Raw genomic sequence first — 19358 nt, 5'->3', positions numbered from 1 at the left:
ATTTACGTTAGTAGTAGCACCAACCAACAACGAAGAATATTTATTTACTGAAGAAATTTATTTAAAGAATATTTAAGAAAATATGAGAAGTATATATGTTCTCCTTCTATATTTCAGTTATTAAACTAGTATCCAAAAATGATTAAATATTCAACTACTTACAAAAATTAACGTTGAATTCATAGACCTTAGACGAAGGAGACCTATGCATCAAGTTTTCAGTTTTAAAATCCTTTCCTCGATTTTGTACTTTTGTACTTTTTGTGCTTCAAATTAATTAATGTTTTATTTATCTTTACATTTTCAAGTTATTTGCGGACTTTTGTTTATTATTAGTAAGTTGTCGTTAACACTAAAAACTGAGTCAGAAGATTACACGATTGGAACGGAAGATATATTTAATAAGCCAATTGGCTGCAGTACGACGGGTTGTAACAACAAACGACTTCCAAAATAAAAGCCATAGCCTCAAGCTATTTTGAAAACGATTTCTATATAAAATTTCTGTTACTTTTTCTTAACTACTTAACATTGAAAAGAACCTACCTTGCTCAACCTTAGATTATGACATTCTTCACAAATATATAGCATATATAAGATAATCAATATATAAAGCAATTAGAATACTTATTACTTATGATAGTTGTGATATGTGTCATAATTTCAACAAGCTAATCTCTTTCTGACTCTATTCTGATTATCTAATTTTAAACTATGATTTTATATTCCTTTACATTATTCACTCATAATGATTTTTCCATTTTTGTGTCTATTGTACTCATCATAGATGGCTACTATTTTTTTGTTTTTCTTTGTTGATCGCTAATTCTTTTGGAACTAGAATTAACGATTGTTTGAATGGAGCATCCGTAGGAAAATTATAACGTATAACACGAATATGGTATACTGAATTACTTTTCATATGAAATAGGAATTTTCCCAGTTAATGTACTATGACTTTGTTGATCCACAGTAACATCTAACATCTTCAATTAAAATTACAGTAATTTCTGTAATTTTGTCCTATAGCATTTGAGCGGTGGACTAAAATAGGTTCGTATATTGCACTAGTAGACACTTCCAAAATATATACCTGGCTACATACATAACAGTTAAGTCTATATGGCTCTAACTACGGAAGAAAAAAGGCAATTTGACAGCTGTCGACAATTATCAACAAATTCGATTGGTTTTAACCGGGCATATGGGGTTTGGCGTCTGATATGTTTTTATAATTTTTGCAATAATTTTAAATTAAGATGCCGCGAGTGAAGTCTTCCCCCAAGAAATGTATAAAAACTAATCTACAGCAGCCAGCCAATTCATGGATATTTCTATTAAAAGGTAGGTCTTTTTAAGTTTCTTTTTTGTTTTAGAAATCATTTTTCTTTTATTGTTTTTCTTTAATATTCGATCCAAACTTTTTAAATGTGAGTATAAATGATTGATAGTGATTTGCGTTTTCTAAGGATGAAAGCATTTGAAATATTGTTTTTATTTTGCAACCTAATTATACATTTGTGCTTATTAACTTTCCCAAGGTCTTTATTTGTATTATACTTTGGAATATTTTTCTATTTTGATCTAAATACATATTAAATAAAAATAAACTACCATGAAACTAATAACATTCTCTATTAGTACATATGCTGTTAATAGTACATATATCATTATCATATGTAACAGTATTTAATTATATATTTTGCATTTTCCATTATTGCCAAATCATCTTATATTTTTCTGCATTTCAGGTGAAGCTTTGGAACTGTCTGACCAATATACAGGCAGCGGTACACCAGATATTGTCACCTTGAGACATCCAAACACTGGAGAATCTGCAGTATTTTTGTTTTCTCCTGCTAATAATTCTGTGCAAGAAGTTTTAACATACAATGAAGGAAAAAGATCTTGGTTTATTGATGAAACAGTCAAGAGTGATGGCAAAATGCACCTGTCTACACCTATTGATCCTATATTTTTAGGTAAATATTACAACCATTTATATTTTGATGTATGGCGTATGGGACATCAATTTTAATGTGGTTCAAAAGATTATTATTAGTTAAATATTACTATCTAATGTGTATACGTCCAAAAACGTTAAGGACATAATATGTTATGCCTTTATTTTATTCTTAATTACACAGGTCAACAAGCCTGAGATCCAGGAAACAGCATATACCAATTTGAAAGTTTTTAGTGCTCTGAATACAAATCTGAGCTCCAAATTGCTTAATTGGCTCTGGTTTCTGAGATATCCTAACAACAAAATATAGATTTTTGTCATTTTTGAGGTTATGCAGACCAGTTAATTTTTTCTGTCTTGAAATAATATGCATACATAACACCATAAAGTATGTCTCGTAAAGTAGTTCTCTTTCAAATGGATATGGGTAAATAATAATTATGGGTATAAATTTAGGTTTATTTTTCTTTATAAAATCTATCTCGCTTTATTTCAAATGATTGTTTGAGTGTCATACATTCAATCAGATACATTTTCTGGGAAATAATTTAAATGTAAAATCAGAAAGTGTTATTTTAGGCTCATCAAGCAGCCTAGTTTTTAAAAAAAAATTAGTATTGTTGATATAATTATTTTGTCTTCTGCATCTAGATGATTTCCTAAAAAATTGTAGACAACTTGTTGAAGACTAACTCATACTTCTTTTTCTGTAAGTGTCATAGTTATCTCAAAATTGTCATCTTTCTTTAGATTCCTAGTGTCAGGACCTACAAAAACACCTTCTTCAACTTTAGCTGCAGATAAATTAGGAACTTTAGATCAAATATGTTGATAACATGCACGATGTTTATTAAGAGCTTTTTTGTGAATTGTTTCATTAATCCTAATTTTACATGAAGAGGTGGTATTCAGGTGCAACTGAAAAAGTTTCAAATGACTCTTTAACCCTTCAAGTAGGCTGGATGACTTAAATCGTCGGCTTGAAGTGTATACCATAGTGGGCTGACTGACAAATTCCGTTTTTATTTTATAGCACCTATATTACGCAACTTATAGAGTTAAAAATTTCACTAATAGATAGCTCTGACTGCCCTGGACCTAAAAATATCGTTACATTTATTTTATTTAAAACAGTTTCAAAGATATGGAGTAGTTTTCTGTAAAGTGACTGAACACAGGTGCATGCGGGGAATCTGCACTAGGGTACATACTAAATGTTGGTTTTATAAAAGATTTGTTCAGTTTTGAAACATGCCTTATCTTGATATTATTCAAGTGCATATCAATTGCTTTCAGAGGATTTTGAGACCTTTTTTAATTTTATGTTGAGCTATTTGGTTACTGAAATAAATATGTGTTTCTTACTGTTTTTAAAAAGTGATTATATTATTTTTCTAAAAGGTCACAAATTCAATTAGTGATATAAATTTATTTGTGTAGGTAATTATAAAAACTTTTTTATAAGTGTTCTATTTCTGATAAATTGGACTTTATAATCATAAAAATGAAACGAGGATTTCGTTATGATGATGACAGGGACATAGAACTGTTACAGCAAATGGCTGAAGCTAGCGATGTAGAAGGAGATGCAGACTATATTTTTTCTGACTCAGAAGATGATGTTGAATTAGAAGACACTGCACATTCAGTCCCGAGCCCTAGTAGAGAAGGGTTGATTGAAGAGCTACATCAATGTAGAAGGACTACAGTTACTAGCTCAGAAGATAAATCATCTGAAGATGAGCAAGAGTTGATTCCTCATATCACGCAAAATGATTCATGGACTGAGACTGGAAATGAAAGGGAAAGGTTTCTATTTAATGAAAATGTGGAGGTACACCACAATCTTATGTTAGCCACAGCACCAATAGAATTTTATGAGTATTTTATTGATGACGAATTTGCAACAATTATTGCAACAGAAACTAATAAGTATGCACAAAATAAAATTCGGGAAAAAACTGACCAAGGACACATGAAAAGAAGGGCTAGAGACAGAGACTAGATTTCTACTAACGCTTCTGAAATAAAATTGTTGTTAGGAATTTTATTTCTTCAGGGCATTATTCAAAAGCCCAAAAGTAATATGTTTTTTTCAAGAAAGAAACTTATAGAAACACCCATATTTTATTAAATGATGACAGAAAAACGATAAAAAAAACTATAAAAAGACCAAAAACTATAAACGTGAAGCAATAATTGTGAAACTTTGGCTTAAATATAAAATTTAATGAGGTTTTTGTTGAAGTACAAATTTGTTAAAAATGTCAATTAAGTAAGTGTTCAAAGTGGGTTCCGTTGTTTTGTAAACAATAATACAGCCTATTTTCAAATTCTGTACGAACTTTGTCAAATGTTGTTCTAGTAATAGCGCGACATGTTTGCGTAATTCTTCCTCGCAATTCCTTAAGTGACACAGGTTGAGTTTTATAAACAACTAACTTGAGGTAACCCCATAGAAAAAGTCAGGTGGCGGTAAGTCTGGTGGCCTCGGTGGCTACTCAATAGGACCTCTCCTTCCAATCCATTTGTTCGGATAATTAGTATCCAACCAGTGCCAACTGGAGCTGCGTAGTGAGAACATAGTCCATCTTGTTGGAAGTGCAGCAAATCTTCGTCTAGAGCTAGGTTGCCTTGATCGCCCCTTTGGTTCTCTAATTCATGCACAATTAAAGGTTCGATGGTGTGTTCCAGCATATCGAGATAAATGTCGCCACTAAAATTGCCTGGTATGAACAAGAGGTCAATTATAACATATGACATAACAAATAATTGACAACTTAAAGAATGTTGATATTTTGTATTTGTTTTTCCAGTTCTTCCATATCTTAAAAGGTATTGTACTGTCCAAGCAAAACCTTTGGATCAGCTGCTAAGAGATGAAGAATTTCCTGAGACTGAGAGGCTACTGAAGTCAAGTGGACTCAAATACTTAAATTTGATTGCAGATAAAAAGGTAAGTCCAATATTGACTTCACTGGTTAGTTATAAATGTTACAACAGTCTCTCCACCTTCTGTAGTGACTATATGTATTTGCTAGTATAATCAAAACCACGTTAGAAATCTGGTTTGTAATTAAGCGATGATCAGTGATGAGTGATTAGTTTACTATACTATAATGTACTAATTACTAATTAAGATTACTAAATCAATTAAAAATTAAACAAATTAAATACTAAATAAACTTAAACATAATTTAATCAAATAAAAATAAAATAAAGTTAGGGTTTGATTTCGTTACAGCATACCATCCTTCGCTGATATGCATATTTCTGCCTCTTGGTTTACTCAGAGTGAACTTATGGTAAGCTCTAATGAAATAATACCTTTTCCATCCATAAAAGTAAATATTTAAAATATTTATCGACCGGCGCTAGAGCTTCATCTACTAAAGGGAATATAAATATTTTAAATATTTACTTTTATGGATGGAAAAGGTTTTTTATTTCGTTAGAGCTTACCATGAGTTTGCTCTGAGCCAAGAGCCAGAAATATGCATATCAGCGAATGGTGATACGCTGTAATGAAACCAAACCTTAACTGTCTGTTTTATTTTTCATTTTACTCTAGTATGGAATATTAGAAAATCGTTTTCACGAAGGAATTTCTGCCTAGACGAATTGGTATAACGTGAATATAAATTATAAATCCCCATGCCAGTGTATTTCGGTGCATTCGTCGCCGTATATTCTCATAATTTAATCAGTTTTATTTATTAATATTTCTGTTGATGTTTGCGTTTGCACATTGATGTCAAAAAAATAGTATAACCGCCAAAGTCGTTGACGAGGTTATGTCATTTCATAAAATTTTGAATGCAATTTTGTGTAATGATATAACCTCGTCAACAACTTTTCCGGTTAAACAACGTATGCTTGGAAACAATGCATACGAAATATACAACGTAACTTTGTTAATACGTTAGCGGGTGGCGTTAGGAGCAAACATAATAATTTATTGAATTATTTCAATGTGACGTATTTTGTTTTAATCATAAATAATAAATAAATAATAAAATTACTTTATTCAATTTTTAACCTCTAGCACCTCTAGTGTACAATTTTTTTCTGTTAACCACGCCTTTAGTCCAACTGCTTGAAGGAAATTTCTCTTCTATGTACTTTTGAGTGATAGGATGCATTATCCAGCAATATTATAGATGATCGCTCTACTTTAGGGAGTATAGAGTATATTCTACTGTACACCCAGATAATGCAGCTAAAGGAGGAAGCGCTATCATAATTAAAGATAACATCTTGCATTATGAGGAATTAAAATATGCAACTGAGTACATACAAGCTACAACAGTCTGTGTGAAGATGAAAACACATACCGTAAATATAAGTTCAATATATTGTTATCGTAGACACTCCAATAAAAGAGAACAATATAAAGAGTTTATGAACACTTTAGGAAAAAGATACATCATCGGTGGCGACTTTAATGCAAAGAATACCCACTGGGGCTCTAGAACTACAACTAAAGGAAAAGAACTATTGTCAGCTGTTAAGGAACAAAAGGGTGAAGTAATCTCCACTGGCAGACCAACATACTGGCCTGCCGATAGGAACAAAATTCCAGACCTGATAGTTTTCTTTATTTACGAAAATATCTTAGCTAACTATCTGGATATCAATGACGACTGGGACATGAACTCTGATCACTCACCGATAATTTTAACTATTAAAAAAGAGTTCAATCTAATATTGACTAATAAAAAAACTGACTGGGAGAGCTTTAAAATAACCTTGAACACAAAATTAATTTTGCTGTGCCATTGAGAAACACGAGGCAACTTGATGACGAATTAGAAGTTTTTATAAAAAATATCCGACAGGCAGCTTGGGAAAATACTTCTACAATAACTTCTAGAACAAAAGGGAATAACTAACCAAAAGAAATCAGAGAACTCATAGTAGAAAAAAGGAAGTTAAGAAAAAAAAATGGCGGCAATACAGAGCTCCACGAGACAAAACTAATCTAAATAATGCTACACAAAAACTAAAAAGGGAGATACAGAATATAAAAAATTCAACAATTAATTCTTTTTTAAGCAATTTAACAGCTGACCAGAACACAGATTATTCGTTATGGAAGGCAACAAAAAGAATGAAGGGACCAATTATTTATTCTCCTCCTATCAAGTTGGAAAACGGCAACTGGGCTAGAAGTAACGAACAGAAAGCAGTACGATTTGCAGATCATTTAGAAAGCACGTTCAAACCCAACGACAATGATGGTGAAGAACTGAGATGGGAAGAACCGTTCCAAACCGAAGAAAGAATAACGTTAACATCGTTTAGAGAAGTATCAACAGAGATAAAAGAGAATATAAATCCTAAGAAAGCTCCAGGATATGATCTCATAACAGGGGAACTATTAAAAAATCTACCAAGAAAAGCCATAGTTAAGCTGACACACCTAATAAATGCTGCTTTTAGATTGAGATATGTTCCCTAATTCTGGAAAGTAGCCGAAGTCATTATGATCGCCAAACCAGGTAAACCTCCTAATGAAGTGACATCCTATCGACCAATATCACTCCTTCCGGTGATGTCAAAACTATTTGAAAAACTTCTATTGAAAAGATTATAACCAATAATAGAAAGAAAAAATCTTATACCAAATCATCAATTTGGTTTCAGAAATCAACATTCCACTATAGATCAAGTTCAAAGAATAATAGAAAAAACATTAGAAGAAAAGAAAGTCTGCTCTACAATCTTCTTGGCACAGGCGTTTGATAAAGTCTGGCATAAGGGTTTAAACTATAAACTAAGAACGTTCATGCCTAAACAGTATTCAGAAATCTTAAAATCATACATTGCGAATAGATATTTCAGAGTAAAACAAGAAGAAGTGTAGGGAGTGTCTTAGGTCCGGTCCTGTACCTATTGTATACATGTGACATTCCAGAGCTAGAACAAAACACTATTGCCACCCTCGCGGATGATACAGCCATACTAGCAATAGGAGACACTAGTGAAGAAGCGACTGATAAGTTGCAACTATCAGTAAATAAAATACATAACTGGACCAGGAAATGGCGAATAAAATTAAATGAAATAAATCTGCACACATTAACTTTATAAATAAAAAAATAGAAAATTTCCCACTTAGAATAAATGATATCCAAGTTCCTTATGCAACATCAGCAAAATACCTGGACATCACCCTAGACGCGACGCTGCGCTGGAAAGTCCATGGCAAAGAGAAAAGAGGGGAGCTTGATATTAGATATAAGAAATTGTATTGGCTGATTGGAAAAAATTCAACATTATCCATTCATAATAAATTATCCATTTACAAGCAAGTACTGAGGCCAGTATGGGTATATGGGTGCCAACTCTGGGGATGTACCAAAGCTAGTAATCTACATATTACCTTTCAAACTACATCACAGAACGTTTTAGGACTAATAAGTCCATCATCAGTGTATTATTACCAGGTATACATGAGTCAAGCCACTAAATATCTGGGTAATAACCCTTAAAAAGTTACAAAATTTATTTTTTTGTTACATTTTTGTTGAAAATATGGTGTGATGTTCAAGTATTCAACAGATGACGTAAGATTCCCAATAGGGGTTGTTGCTGATCCTCGGACAATTTCTGGATGGGTTCTAGATGGCAACTAATCAAAAATTTGTTATTACTAATTAAAAAGTTGTTGTTTGTTCTGAAAGCCAGTGTTATTCCTTTCTTTTTTATGTGTTTAGCTATTTTTGTTGATATCTTGCCTGTATGTGTAATCAAGCAGAAAGTATTGGGTACAGTGACCTAGGAATTTCTATTAATCTATGTAACATGAATTGGTATGTTGTGTAGGATGGGATGATGAATTGTGTCAATAAGGGTTGGTTTATGAAATACGGAGAACTCATGTTTGTTTTTAAGTTTGATTATTTTGCTGCAACTTTATTGGCCGTAATCCATTACCAGTACTGACGTATGGCTATGCCTTTCTATAATGGAAATGAACACTCGCTCTCGTCCTATTCTTGCATTGATGTCACCTAACACAATCTTAGTGTCATTTCTGGGACGTCCTCAGAACTGATGGAAAATGTGCATAGATCAAACTGTAATTGAAGAATTTCTCTTTTAAGGGTAAATAGCACATTCTTTGACAGTAAGCTTTAAAGTCAATAATCAGGCCTTTTGTTCTTTAATTTACAATAAATCCCACTCCATCTATGTGTTGACTTTCATTCCAGCTATATGGAATGGGTTCTCTTTTCAAGAGTGCCGGTTTCCGTCCATCGGGTTCGGTTATTCCATGTTCCTAATCTCAATTCCATTTTTCGTTTGCAGAGTCGTCGCCATAAGGGCTGTCCAGCTAATTGTTCCTGCGGTTATATAACATATGACTTTTTACAAGAAGAGGTTGTTGGTCTATGGCCCAACTTCTAACCTGGAGGGCCAGTGACTCTTTTGTTAAGTTTGTCATACCTTAAGCCCCGTTGACATGGGTAGTGAATCATGAACGTTCTTCTTCTTCTTCAAGTGCCCTATCCGTTGCGAACGTTGGCTATTAACATGGCAATTCTGATCTTGTTTGCGGCGCTTCTGAATAGTTCGACCGATGTGAGCCCGAACCACTTCCTCAGATTTTGGAGCCACGAGTGTCTTCTCCTGCCTGGCCCTCGCTTACTGTCTATTTTTCCCTGGACAATCAATTGCAGTAGACGGTACTTATCGTGTCTCAATATGTGGCCTAGATATTCAAGCTTTCTTTGTTTAATTGTATTCACGATTTCTTTCTCCTTTCCGATTCTTTGGATTACCTCTATGTTGGTGACATGTTCGGTCCAGGATATACGAAGAATGCGTCGGTACACCCACATTTCGAATGCTTCTAGTTTTCTCGTGAGCGTCTCCGTCAGCGTCCAGGCCTCCACACCATACAGTAAGATCGGAAAAATGTAGCATTTAACTAGACGTAGTTTTAGGGGAAAAGACAAATCCCTGCTTATGAGAAGCTATTTCATATTGCTAAATGCTGCTCTAGCTCGTTCTATGCTCGCCTGTTCCCATTGTGCCAAGGTACACATAAGATTCTACATGGTCAATTAGTATGTTACTTATCCGTAACTGTCGAGCAGGCTGCTGCTTCCTGCTTATCAGCATCCACTTTGTCTTCTTGAAGTTGAGGCTCAGGCCGTATTCCTCACTAACTGAATAAACTCTTTCCATTACCTGCAGTAATTCGTCTATGGCACTGGCAAGGATCACCGTGTCGTCGGCATATCTTATATTGTTCGTTAACTCGCCGCTTTTTTTTTGTTATTCCCTTATTTGCATTTTCCATACATTTGTTAAATATTTCTTCGGAAATTGAATAGGATTTTTGAATAGGAGTGGTGATAATATACATATATACCCCTGACGGACACTTCTTTTGATCTGCACACTTTCAGTGAGTTCGTTGCCAATTTTTGCTCTTGTCCTCATGAACGTTACATTGGTGAAATACGAAGATTAAATTCTCTTCACGACTCGAAATAATAACTACCGTGAGAAGATCAAACTTGTTCGATTTGTGGACCGTGTAGTCAGTCGTGAGCAGTGTAAGGTCGAGGTCAATATCCACTTCAAATTATTGTTGTACAATGTCTATTTATAATAAATATTGAGTTTCCTTTCCTATCTATTATTAGGTATTTGGTGACAGTCTGAATATCGTTTTGTAGTTAATAAGAAAAATCAAGCACTGCATATTTGCCACGTGAACTTTCTTCACGAACGAGACTTAACCACGGTCGTGAAGTTATTAAGATTCGTGTACCACGAATGTGGCTCGAGATTCACTACCAATGTCAACTCGGCTTTAGTCTGTTTTGGTTCGCTGGGGTTATTTTATTTCGTCCTTACACACCGGTTCTAGAACCGGTTAGGACGTTCCCCTATCCGCCATCTGGGGACGCGTCCGGTTGGAGACAGACAACTCCACATCTTGTATATATTTTATCTTGTTCCTCATTTTTAGTTAATTCTATTAATGATTTTGTTTTAGGGTGATGAAGAACTCAATGCTTTCAAATATAATGAAGAAAAGACATTAATCTGGCTCAAAAAGAAAACCGAACGAGTAGCAGAGATACTTAAACAGAAAAATATAAACGTATCAGGTGGCGCGATTTCAGCCACCTACGTCAAAGTTACCAGAGGCGAGCCCACAGACAACGAAGCCTACTTGCGATACGCCCACGGAATCGTCTCCGAATACCTGATGGACGACCTTAGCCAGAAACTCCTAAGATATCTGAATTTACCGGAAGAAAGTCAGCAGAGCCAGAATCTCAAGAGGAAAAGCCTTCCTTTGGTAGGCACCAACGAGCCCAAGAAGGTCAAAGTCGAGGAGGAGATCAAGTCTAGCACTTCGAATATTTTAGATTTAAGTAAACCCGATAATAAGGTGTCTTCGAAAGAGAAAGCTAGGGCCAAAGCCGCTAGCGGTAGTAAAACTATAAGCTCGTTTTTTAAGAAAGCCTAATAATTTTTTCGCCAGTACTATTCTTAGGTCAATTTAATACTCGTGTGGAAGATCTGCACTTTCGTTTTTGGGAAAAACTCAACTACAAGTTGTACTAAAGCCACTTTATAATGGCAATTCTGTGTAAATTTTTTTCTCTTAAAACTTTTCTCTAAAATATGATTGTTAAATAATTTAAAGTAAATCTTTAAAAATTAAAAGGGGAAATCCTAGTGGTTGGCTGTAAAACGCAGTTTAAAAAAGCTTACAATGAGTAAAAATTTCTGATGTTAAATGGTATATTTCAGTTAAAACTCTGGTTGCCGGCAAACATTAAAAGAAAATATGGGAAGGCCAGAGATAAATTATTATACTCATTGTCACTTCTCCAAAGAATTCATGCATTGACAGTCATCAAATAATATGGAAAAAATATATACATGTACCATTTTTTAGATCTGAGTTTGATCCTATAATATCCCAACATTGAATCCAGGAGATCTACTTCCCCCATATACTTGTAGATCATTACAGCTTTTAGACATGGAACCATTATTATGTGTCTTATCCTTTTTCGAAAGCTGTTGAACTTCAACTGTTGGCGTACTCCCAGCATATGTTTATTAATTTGTTGTCATACCATGTAACAACAGATATTTTTGTACCATCAATTGTGGCGACTTTCTCTACCATAGATCATCGGCTGTTCTTTTTTAATTTGGCATATTACTGTTTGGAACTCTGTTTATTCTAACTGTTCCTACTGGTAACATACCCTGTTTCGTTAGATAAATTTGCAATGCATTTACTTTTTCGATCTGAAAGTTAAGTTTTTTTTTTCTTTTATAAAAAAACTTGTTCCTTCTCCTTAGCTCGATTTTCAGTAGGTAGAACGTTAACTTGCCGACTGAAAATTCATTCATTGATTCATGATTCATTACATTACATAAAAAGGGAATTTTTTTCATCGAATCGGTACCCAAGTTGGCGCAGTCGTTGGGATAAGTGACTCTTATAGAGACAATGATTTTCTTTATTATCAAGGCAGTTATTTATTACACAATATCTTTATTATCCGCCAATAACCTTGCCTTGTTAACGCGAATAAGTAACAATGTAAAAACCTTTAATACATAGTACAGTAGCTGAGTTTTCCCATTTTTTTTTAAATTTTGTGCTGTACATATTATATCGAATGAAAATATTGAAAAGGTGTAGCAATAATAAAATATTTTGAGTTTGTTGTATGACGTGTGAAGAAAATAAAAATTTAGTAGAGTTTTGAAGTTACAAATTGGCTGTGTTTCTTTTCGTTTCCAGATGGACATGTGTCTCTAACTGGTAACATATTTTGGTACTAGATATTTGGATCTATCATTTATATACTCTATTTCTATTTGTTTGAATCGTTTGCTTTAAAGAAACTCATGTGTAGAGTTTGACAATCCACCGCTAGCTCCAGAGATGTTAGTTGCTGGGGAAGTTGATATAGTTTCAGTAGTATCGAACAAAAATGGCGCGAAATGTCTTTGAAACATCACACAGAAACGAAGCGTAGTGTATAATTTATTTTATGTAATCATTGATCAGATGTGATCATCTTTTCTTCATGTATGTCTTTATATTTCGTATCACCTCCACTTTCCAACAAGATTACATAGTTGTGATCCCACCAATTGTAAGACAGGACTTATTTGATTCTAGATATAATCGTTTGGCAGAAAAATATCCATCAATATACGTTACTGCCAATATAAACTAGATAGAAGTGCAAAAGAGAAGAAGTCTTTCTGAATTGCTATCCAACTAATGAGGAGCAACTTACAATCTTTGGTGTTCAAGTGTCCAATAGAATCTTATCTTCAAAAGACAAATGAGCAGAAATCTCTAGCGGAGAAATCCCATCAACAAAATAAAGCCACGAAGAATATCGGAATGGACAAAAACATAAATTTGCCAAGTACTTACTGAAAACCGTGGAGTGAAATGTGTCAGTTACTTTTCTTTGTAAAGCTAACATTGTTATTATATTAAAAAAATGTTTAAATTGCAGATCTTCTACACAGTCGTATAAGTTTTTTAATTTAATTTTGTATTTTAGTTTTTTAAATAAATAAAATGAAAAAAGACTCCCAATAATCATCGAAACATTTTTAAAACTTCCAACATTCAGTTTTCTGACGATTTTCGTATATTTTTCGACATTTTTCCATGCAAGCTTGCATGTCAATTACTTGCAAACTGAGTCTTTCAGTATGACAGTTACTGGCGAATGTCAACAACTGAAAAGTAGGTTTTTTAATTTAAGGCGTGGTGACACAAGGTGAGTAAGCTGTCACAAATCAACTGTGCAAGCCTACAAGTTCTTGGAAGAAATTTTACGACCTTTTAGACATTTTTTCAGTTTATGAAAGATATAATAGTCGAACAGAGCCAGATGTGTCCAAGTAATTAGAATCTTAAGTCACGAATGCTTTGAATGATAACATATGATTTACGTGCAACTCAAAATACCTTTCAGCGTGCATAGTTCTGTGTATTTTTTTATCTTAGAGTGGTCAGTAACGTCTAATAGTAATTTTTTGTTCAACCCGTATCGATAAAATCAATCGTTATCCCAAATAATCCAAAAAAGTAATGGTAATCCCAAAAAAACCGAAGCATGAACTTTTCCAGTAAATTTTTGGACACTAAATTACTTAGGTCTTAGAGAACCATTTCCTCGATTGTTCCTCTGTTTCTGGGCTGTAGAAATTTATCAAAGTTTAATTCATTCAACACGACTAAGAAATTTGCATATTTTTCAAACCGACCAATTGGTCAACATTCGGACATTTGGGAATCCATTTTTCAGAAATGTATCTCATGTCGATGTGAACTATATATCATCACCCTAACGAGAAAACCTCAATAAGTCGCTGTAACAACATTTAGGAAAAACAGTTTTTTATTCTCCTGAAAAGTTCATAATTTTGGATACCTATGAAAGATTTTCTCATTAAACTGGACGATATGACAAAATCATGTCATGAACTGAGTCAATATTTAAAGAGATGGACATAGAAACTGTCATTTCCGATCAGTCTTTATCTTCCAAGAAAAATTTACTTCCATTTCCTTCAATCCATTTTTTTATAGCCGCATACAAAGAACATTGATTCCAGGGGTGTTAATCTGCTTATCTCTCCTTCAAATCCAAACAAGTATTTGATATACACCAATTTTTATAATTTTGGTCGACATCCTTTTTTTCTTCAAATTTTATTGCGCAATTCTGACTTTTTAACATAAATCTGTACACTGCCACAAAACGGGTTTAGACTATATTCGTCATCATGAAATTCATATGCTAAATGTCTTTAGTTTCAACGGTTGTGTAAATTGTGCCTTAGGAGCAAGTATTGCGCAGCTAATATAAAATCCATGCTAATGTAAACCCAGCATAAGGGACTCTCGATACTGCTGCCTTACTTTTTTTTAAATATTCGTGACTTATTCATCAGCAAGTTGAACTCTCGCCAACTTACCTGCACCAGTTCAAAGGTATGATGGTTGACCACAACCTATTGAAACGGCGCTAGTGTTGCATGAGCATTCCTACAATTTTACTGGTACCAGTGTCACCGCGCTGTGACTGACATGTATGTTTCCAGCTATACATGTAAATTTAAAATCACTTTACTTTAAATAAGCATCAACAACCCTCATGTATTTATGGAAAATATTGTACAGTTATAACTTGCTACCGGCAAACTGTGTTAGTATTTAAAATTGTTTTGTTTTATATTAATAACTGAATGTTGGACATCCATTTCGTCTATTATTAAACTTGTATATACAATTCCGTTTTATTTATTTATATTTCATGAAATTCCTTTGTTAAACTTGTGGCAAATGTGCACAGATTGTTACTGAAATCTAGTAGTCCAGCTATTTTGTATTCATATTTTTTTTTTATTTGCAATTAATGTATCACGACTACCTGGGGTCATTGACACATACACAGTTTACAGAAGATGTTACAATATTCAATATAAATATACATAAACAGTAAACTTTTATGCAAGTAACAAAAAATAAATATTTCCACTGGTTTAAATTAATTTGAGTAAACAAGTTTCTTTCGAAAACACAATTAAATCGGTTCAGGAAATTGAGAATATTTCTTAGATTGCGTTTCAGGTTATAATCCACTTAGCATCCTGGCTACCAGGTAACAAGTACCCAACAGAACAACATCTGTAATTTCCACATTTGTATTTCGAAATCTCTCCTTCACTGGACAGTTCGATTATGTCATCATCCTCTAATAGGAAATTTTCATATTGCCCATTCAGTAGTTCACTAAAATGTCTCTTACATATACCTATCACTGATTCTTTTTCACTCGTGAGTGTTCCTCGTTTTTTATGTTGGAATTGGTATCCCCTTTCACTTTTTTTAACTTCTTGATAAAACGACTGTATTTATTTTTTCTGAAATCTTTCCTATATTGATACTTGTATTTTCTGCAGTTTATTGACTTTATGTTCCGATTTGATTAAGGATCTTTGTTTCTTTTGTAGTATTACTGTTAGAATAGTAGACTTGCATTGTAGAACCTCCGAATTCAGTATAAAACGTTGAAAAGATGAAAATGGCTCCAATTAGTTGTAACATTTAAAAATGTCTTGTACTTTTAACCTCAAAAATGTATTTAGTAATCAAGAAAAAACATTAAGTATGCTAAAATTTAGTATGCCTTTATTTTATACTATTTAGAATAATCTGTGCACATAAAGTTATCTCATTGATCAATTAGAAATGTTCCTACGTTGTTCATCTCACTCGACTGAACTATTTAGCGTGTACTATAGTGGTTGTTCTAAGAAATCGTCGAAACTATTCATCATTCTACACTACCCAAGTTTGAATATATATATTTAAAGGGTATATTATAATATGTATATAAATAGTTTTAAAAATAAACAAAACAAAAATGATGTATCGAAATGGGGACATTTTCATAAAAATCTCTATTTAAATAACAATTACAATTATCCCTAGAGATAACAGATAACCAAAAATAACAGATAGCAAACACTAACTAACAGTTAGAAGCAGCATGACACAGTGGCGCATCCAGGGGAGTGGGGGGGTTAAAACCCCACCAGGACCCTATTCCGACACTGTTACTCACACATTTTAAGGACTCAAAATGGAGGTAACATCATAAAAAAAAATTTGTTGACCAACCAAAACCCCCCTCAGAGGCTAATTCTAGGTGCGCTACTGGCATGACAATAGTAACAGAGTGAATGTTGAGTTTAAGATCATTTACATTTTACCAAACGGACTCTCAAATACCTCAGATGAATATCTGTTTTAGTAACAAATTTATCTTTTCTAAATAATATATATTTTTCCAATGATATACGAAATTCTTTTAAAGAAAATACAGTAAAATCAACGATTGTCATTCATATTGTACATTGTTATGTTAAACTTATTGAGGTGTTAACAAGTTGTTTCTTGCTTAGTTATCTCGTCTTTCTAGCATCGATAACAAATGTTTAGATTTTTTTTATATTAACTTTTCGTTCATATTATGCCAATTATGATCAGTTTGCTGATGATTGGTTGCGAGACGCGCAACCTCGACTCACTGGACTCCATCCGCAGGCAAAAGGGTTTTAAGCTCGGCATTTATTTAGAGTACACAATTAGTTACGATACGAACTATTACGACTAATACATGAGAAATAATTGAAATCAAACTTGGTAAGTGTAGAATAACATTACTTCATTCTAGATCGTGTAATATCCGATATTAATGACCGTAGGATATTTTATAGACAAGTTTAATTAGATTATTAGTACAATAAATCATTGTTGCATTTCGTCGATTACTGTGTATGTGATATATGTATTGAAAATATACAGGACATACTCAAAATGGCTTTTATTTCTATGTAAAGTGTTCTTTTTTCCTAGCAAAACATTTTAATCCTGCTCAAAATAGTAAATCATAAAAAACGGTTGATAAAATCAAAGATTACCACCTAGAAGTAAAAATTGTCCAAATTCTTGCTTTAAAAACCTTTTATGCCACGCTGGAGGAAAAGAAGAGCTGATGGGGGACATATATACACAAAAATTACCAATTAACATGACCATATATCGTTGCTGATGTGACAATGCCTCCTATCTGCTGTAACATAAGTTTTGTAGGGACCTTTTTTAAGGTCACCTGTTTTTCATATTTTTTGACTCATTTTGTAGTAAATTCATGTAAATATCATGTCCAAGAAAGTAAGTCCAGAAAAAATCAACTATTGATTTGTTGCATTGATATTATTTTGGTTCTACATTGGTACATTGGCTGAAAGATTTTGTTTAATTGAAATTGGAAAGATAGTCAATAAAAAAACGTTTTTTAATACAAATTACATAAGATTCCTAATTGTCTGTACAGGAAAGTGAGTCTATTGTATTAAGCTTCAACTTAATGATTCCCTCACTTATGCTCCTCCAAAATATAATTGTCAAAAAAATTATATTGTAGTTGAGTATATTTATGGTGTTGGTTTCGTTCTTACTTCCCGCTCCTAGAAAATCACTTGGTAAATAAAAACAAGTTTAATACATGCGAGGGTTGTTTAGGAAGTTTGTCAAAACATTCGTTCAGAAATTTTTTGGAAGAATCAAACACTAATAAGTCTATTTTTATATTTTTTACTATATAAATGTGTTCATTGAGGGTCTTACATGCCAGGAAGGAAAAATAAAACAAAACATTGCTAAAAACTTTATTTTGCTCAAGTGGTTTTATTTTCTCCAATATTTTTCTTAAGCTCTTCCAACTGTCTCTTCACCTCATCAATTTCTTCTTCAGTTATTGTAATCTCAGCTCCACATTCCTTCTGCTCATCTCTAATGAACTGCAGAGCCCGAATTTTTTCTTCTAGAAATGCTGGCTGTTCAGTTTCCAACTTTAACCTACAACAAATCTTAAAAGTAGTACTGTAATATAAAAGATAATAGCGATAGACAAACCTATATTGTTTTAATCTGTCCTCTTTGATACCATCACAATATTTATCTGTAAGCTTCCTTAAGGACTCTTTTCTTGTAATCCAGTGGAAATGATTAGGTGGTGGTTTATACACTATATCCAAAGTTTCCAGCAACCATTCAAATTTTTTATAATCCCACCTTCTTAAATATTTCAAGTGCTTCTTTCTCCTGTCTATTAATTCTTTTAAAGTAACCTTTGTCTTTTTGTTCCTTGGAAATCTCTCCATTACTTCTTGCATGGCTCTAATAATACCTGTAAGAATTGTAGCAAAACTAGTGATAAAAAAGTTAAAAGAACAATACAGGTGCACTGATAGTGTAAATAATGTTTAACTTACCAGTCCATCTAGCTATTCTGGTTTCTACGGTACTATAATCGTGCTCATGCCTCCTAACTTTTTCCATCATATTGTATTGAAATAATTTGGAACTACAGCTCCTTGGAGCAAACTCTAATGTAAACAATTTTTTAACATTATCATCTGCAGTTTGCAATTCTTTGGAATCGCGGAATTGCAGCTGAAATTGTTTCTTATCTACATCGGGATATCCTTGTAAGTCTCCACTTTTCTGAGGCTTGAAACAAGGTATTTTTTCTGGCCGTACCCATTTGATTTTTAAATCACTTTTAAAAGCGTAGTTCCTAGAAAAAATATTTGGTATATTGTTAATACATACCGATAAAAATGAATTGTTATGTAAATATTTTAAGCCATTCATTTCTATTTAAAAATTCATTTAATGTTATTACTGATGGTTAATAATTAGGTTAGAATGAATGACATTGATCATTCCATTCTTCTTTTTGCCTTAAATGAAATAGAAACAATCGCACATCTTACTACTAAGACAGATCGTATA

The 19358-nt window shown here is 33.1% G+C and overlaps 2 protein-coding genes across 2 annotated transcripts; one reads left to right on the top strand and one right to left on the bottom strand.

Annotated features, from left to right (window-relative positions):
* The first annotated feature begins 1157 nt into the window (after nucleotides 1–1157).
* On the top strand, nucleotides 1158–17368 carry LOC140447317 (ribonuclease H2 subunit B). Its single transcript, XM_072539911.1, has 4 exons — nucleotides 1158–1344; nucleotides 1752–1982; nucleotides 4783–4922; nucleotides 10983–17368. The coding sequence occupies exons 1-4, from the start codon at nucleotides 1260–1262 to the stop codon at nucleotides 11460–11462; spliced, it is 936 nt and encodes a 311-aa protein (XP_072396012.1). The 5' UTR covers nucleotides 1158–1259; the 3' UTR covers nucleotides 11463–17368.
* An 848-nt stretch (nucleotides 17369–18216) lies between these two features.
* On the bottom strand, nucleotides 18217–19291 carry bonsai (28S ribosomal protein S15, mitochondrial). Its single transcript, XM_072539909.1, has 3 exons — nucleotides 18836–19291; nucleotides 18477–18750; nucleotides 18217–18419 (listed from the first exon to the last, which is right to left on the bottom strand). Exons 1-3 carry the CDS (start codon nucleotides 19215–19217, stop codon nucleotides 18239–18241), a joined length of 837 nt encoding a protein of 278 aa, XP_072396010.1. The 5' UTR covers nucleotides 19218–19291; the 3' UTR covers nucleotides 18217–18238.
* Nucleotides 19292–19358: the final 67 nt, after the last annotated feature.

The sequence above is a fragment of the Diabrotica undecimpunctata genome, chromosome 8 (assembly GCF_040954645.1).
Source record: "Diabrotica undecimpunctata isolate CICGRU chromosome 8, icDiaUnde3, whole genome shotgun sequence".
NCBI lineage: Eukaryota > Metazoa > Arthropoda > Insecta > Coleoptera > Chrysomelidae > Diabrotica > Diabrotica undecimpunctata.
Note: the sequence above shows the minus strand (reverse complement) of the source record. Positions and strands in the feature narration are given on the sequence as shown.

Coding starts and splice junctions, on each gene's coding strand:
- LOC140447317 (XM_072539911.1), top strand. CDS start 1,260: ATGCCGCGAGTGAAGTCTTCCCCCAAGAAATGTATAAAAACTAATCTA. Junction 1,345..1,751: donor ATGGATATTTCTATTAAAAG/GTAGGTCTTTTT, acceptor TCTGCATTTCAG/GTGAAGCTTTGGAACTGTCT. Junction 4,923..10,982: donor ATTTGATTGCAGATAAAAAG/GTAAGTCCAATA, acceptor ATTTTGTTTTAG/GGTGATGAAGAACTCAATGC.
- bonsai (XM_072539909.1), bottom strand. CDS start 19,217: ATGAATGGCTTAAAATATTTACATAACAATTCATTTTTATCGGTATGT. Junction 18,751..18,835: donor CAGAATAGCTAGATGGACTG/GTAAGTTAAACA, acceptor CAATTCTTACAG/GTATTATTAGAGCCATGCAA. Junction 18,420..18,476: donor GACAGATTAAAACAATATAG/GTTTGTCTATCG, acceptor GATTTGTTGTAG/GTTAAAGTTGGAAACTGAAC.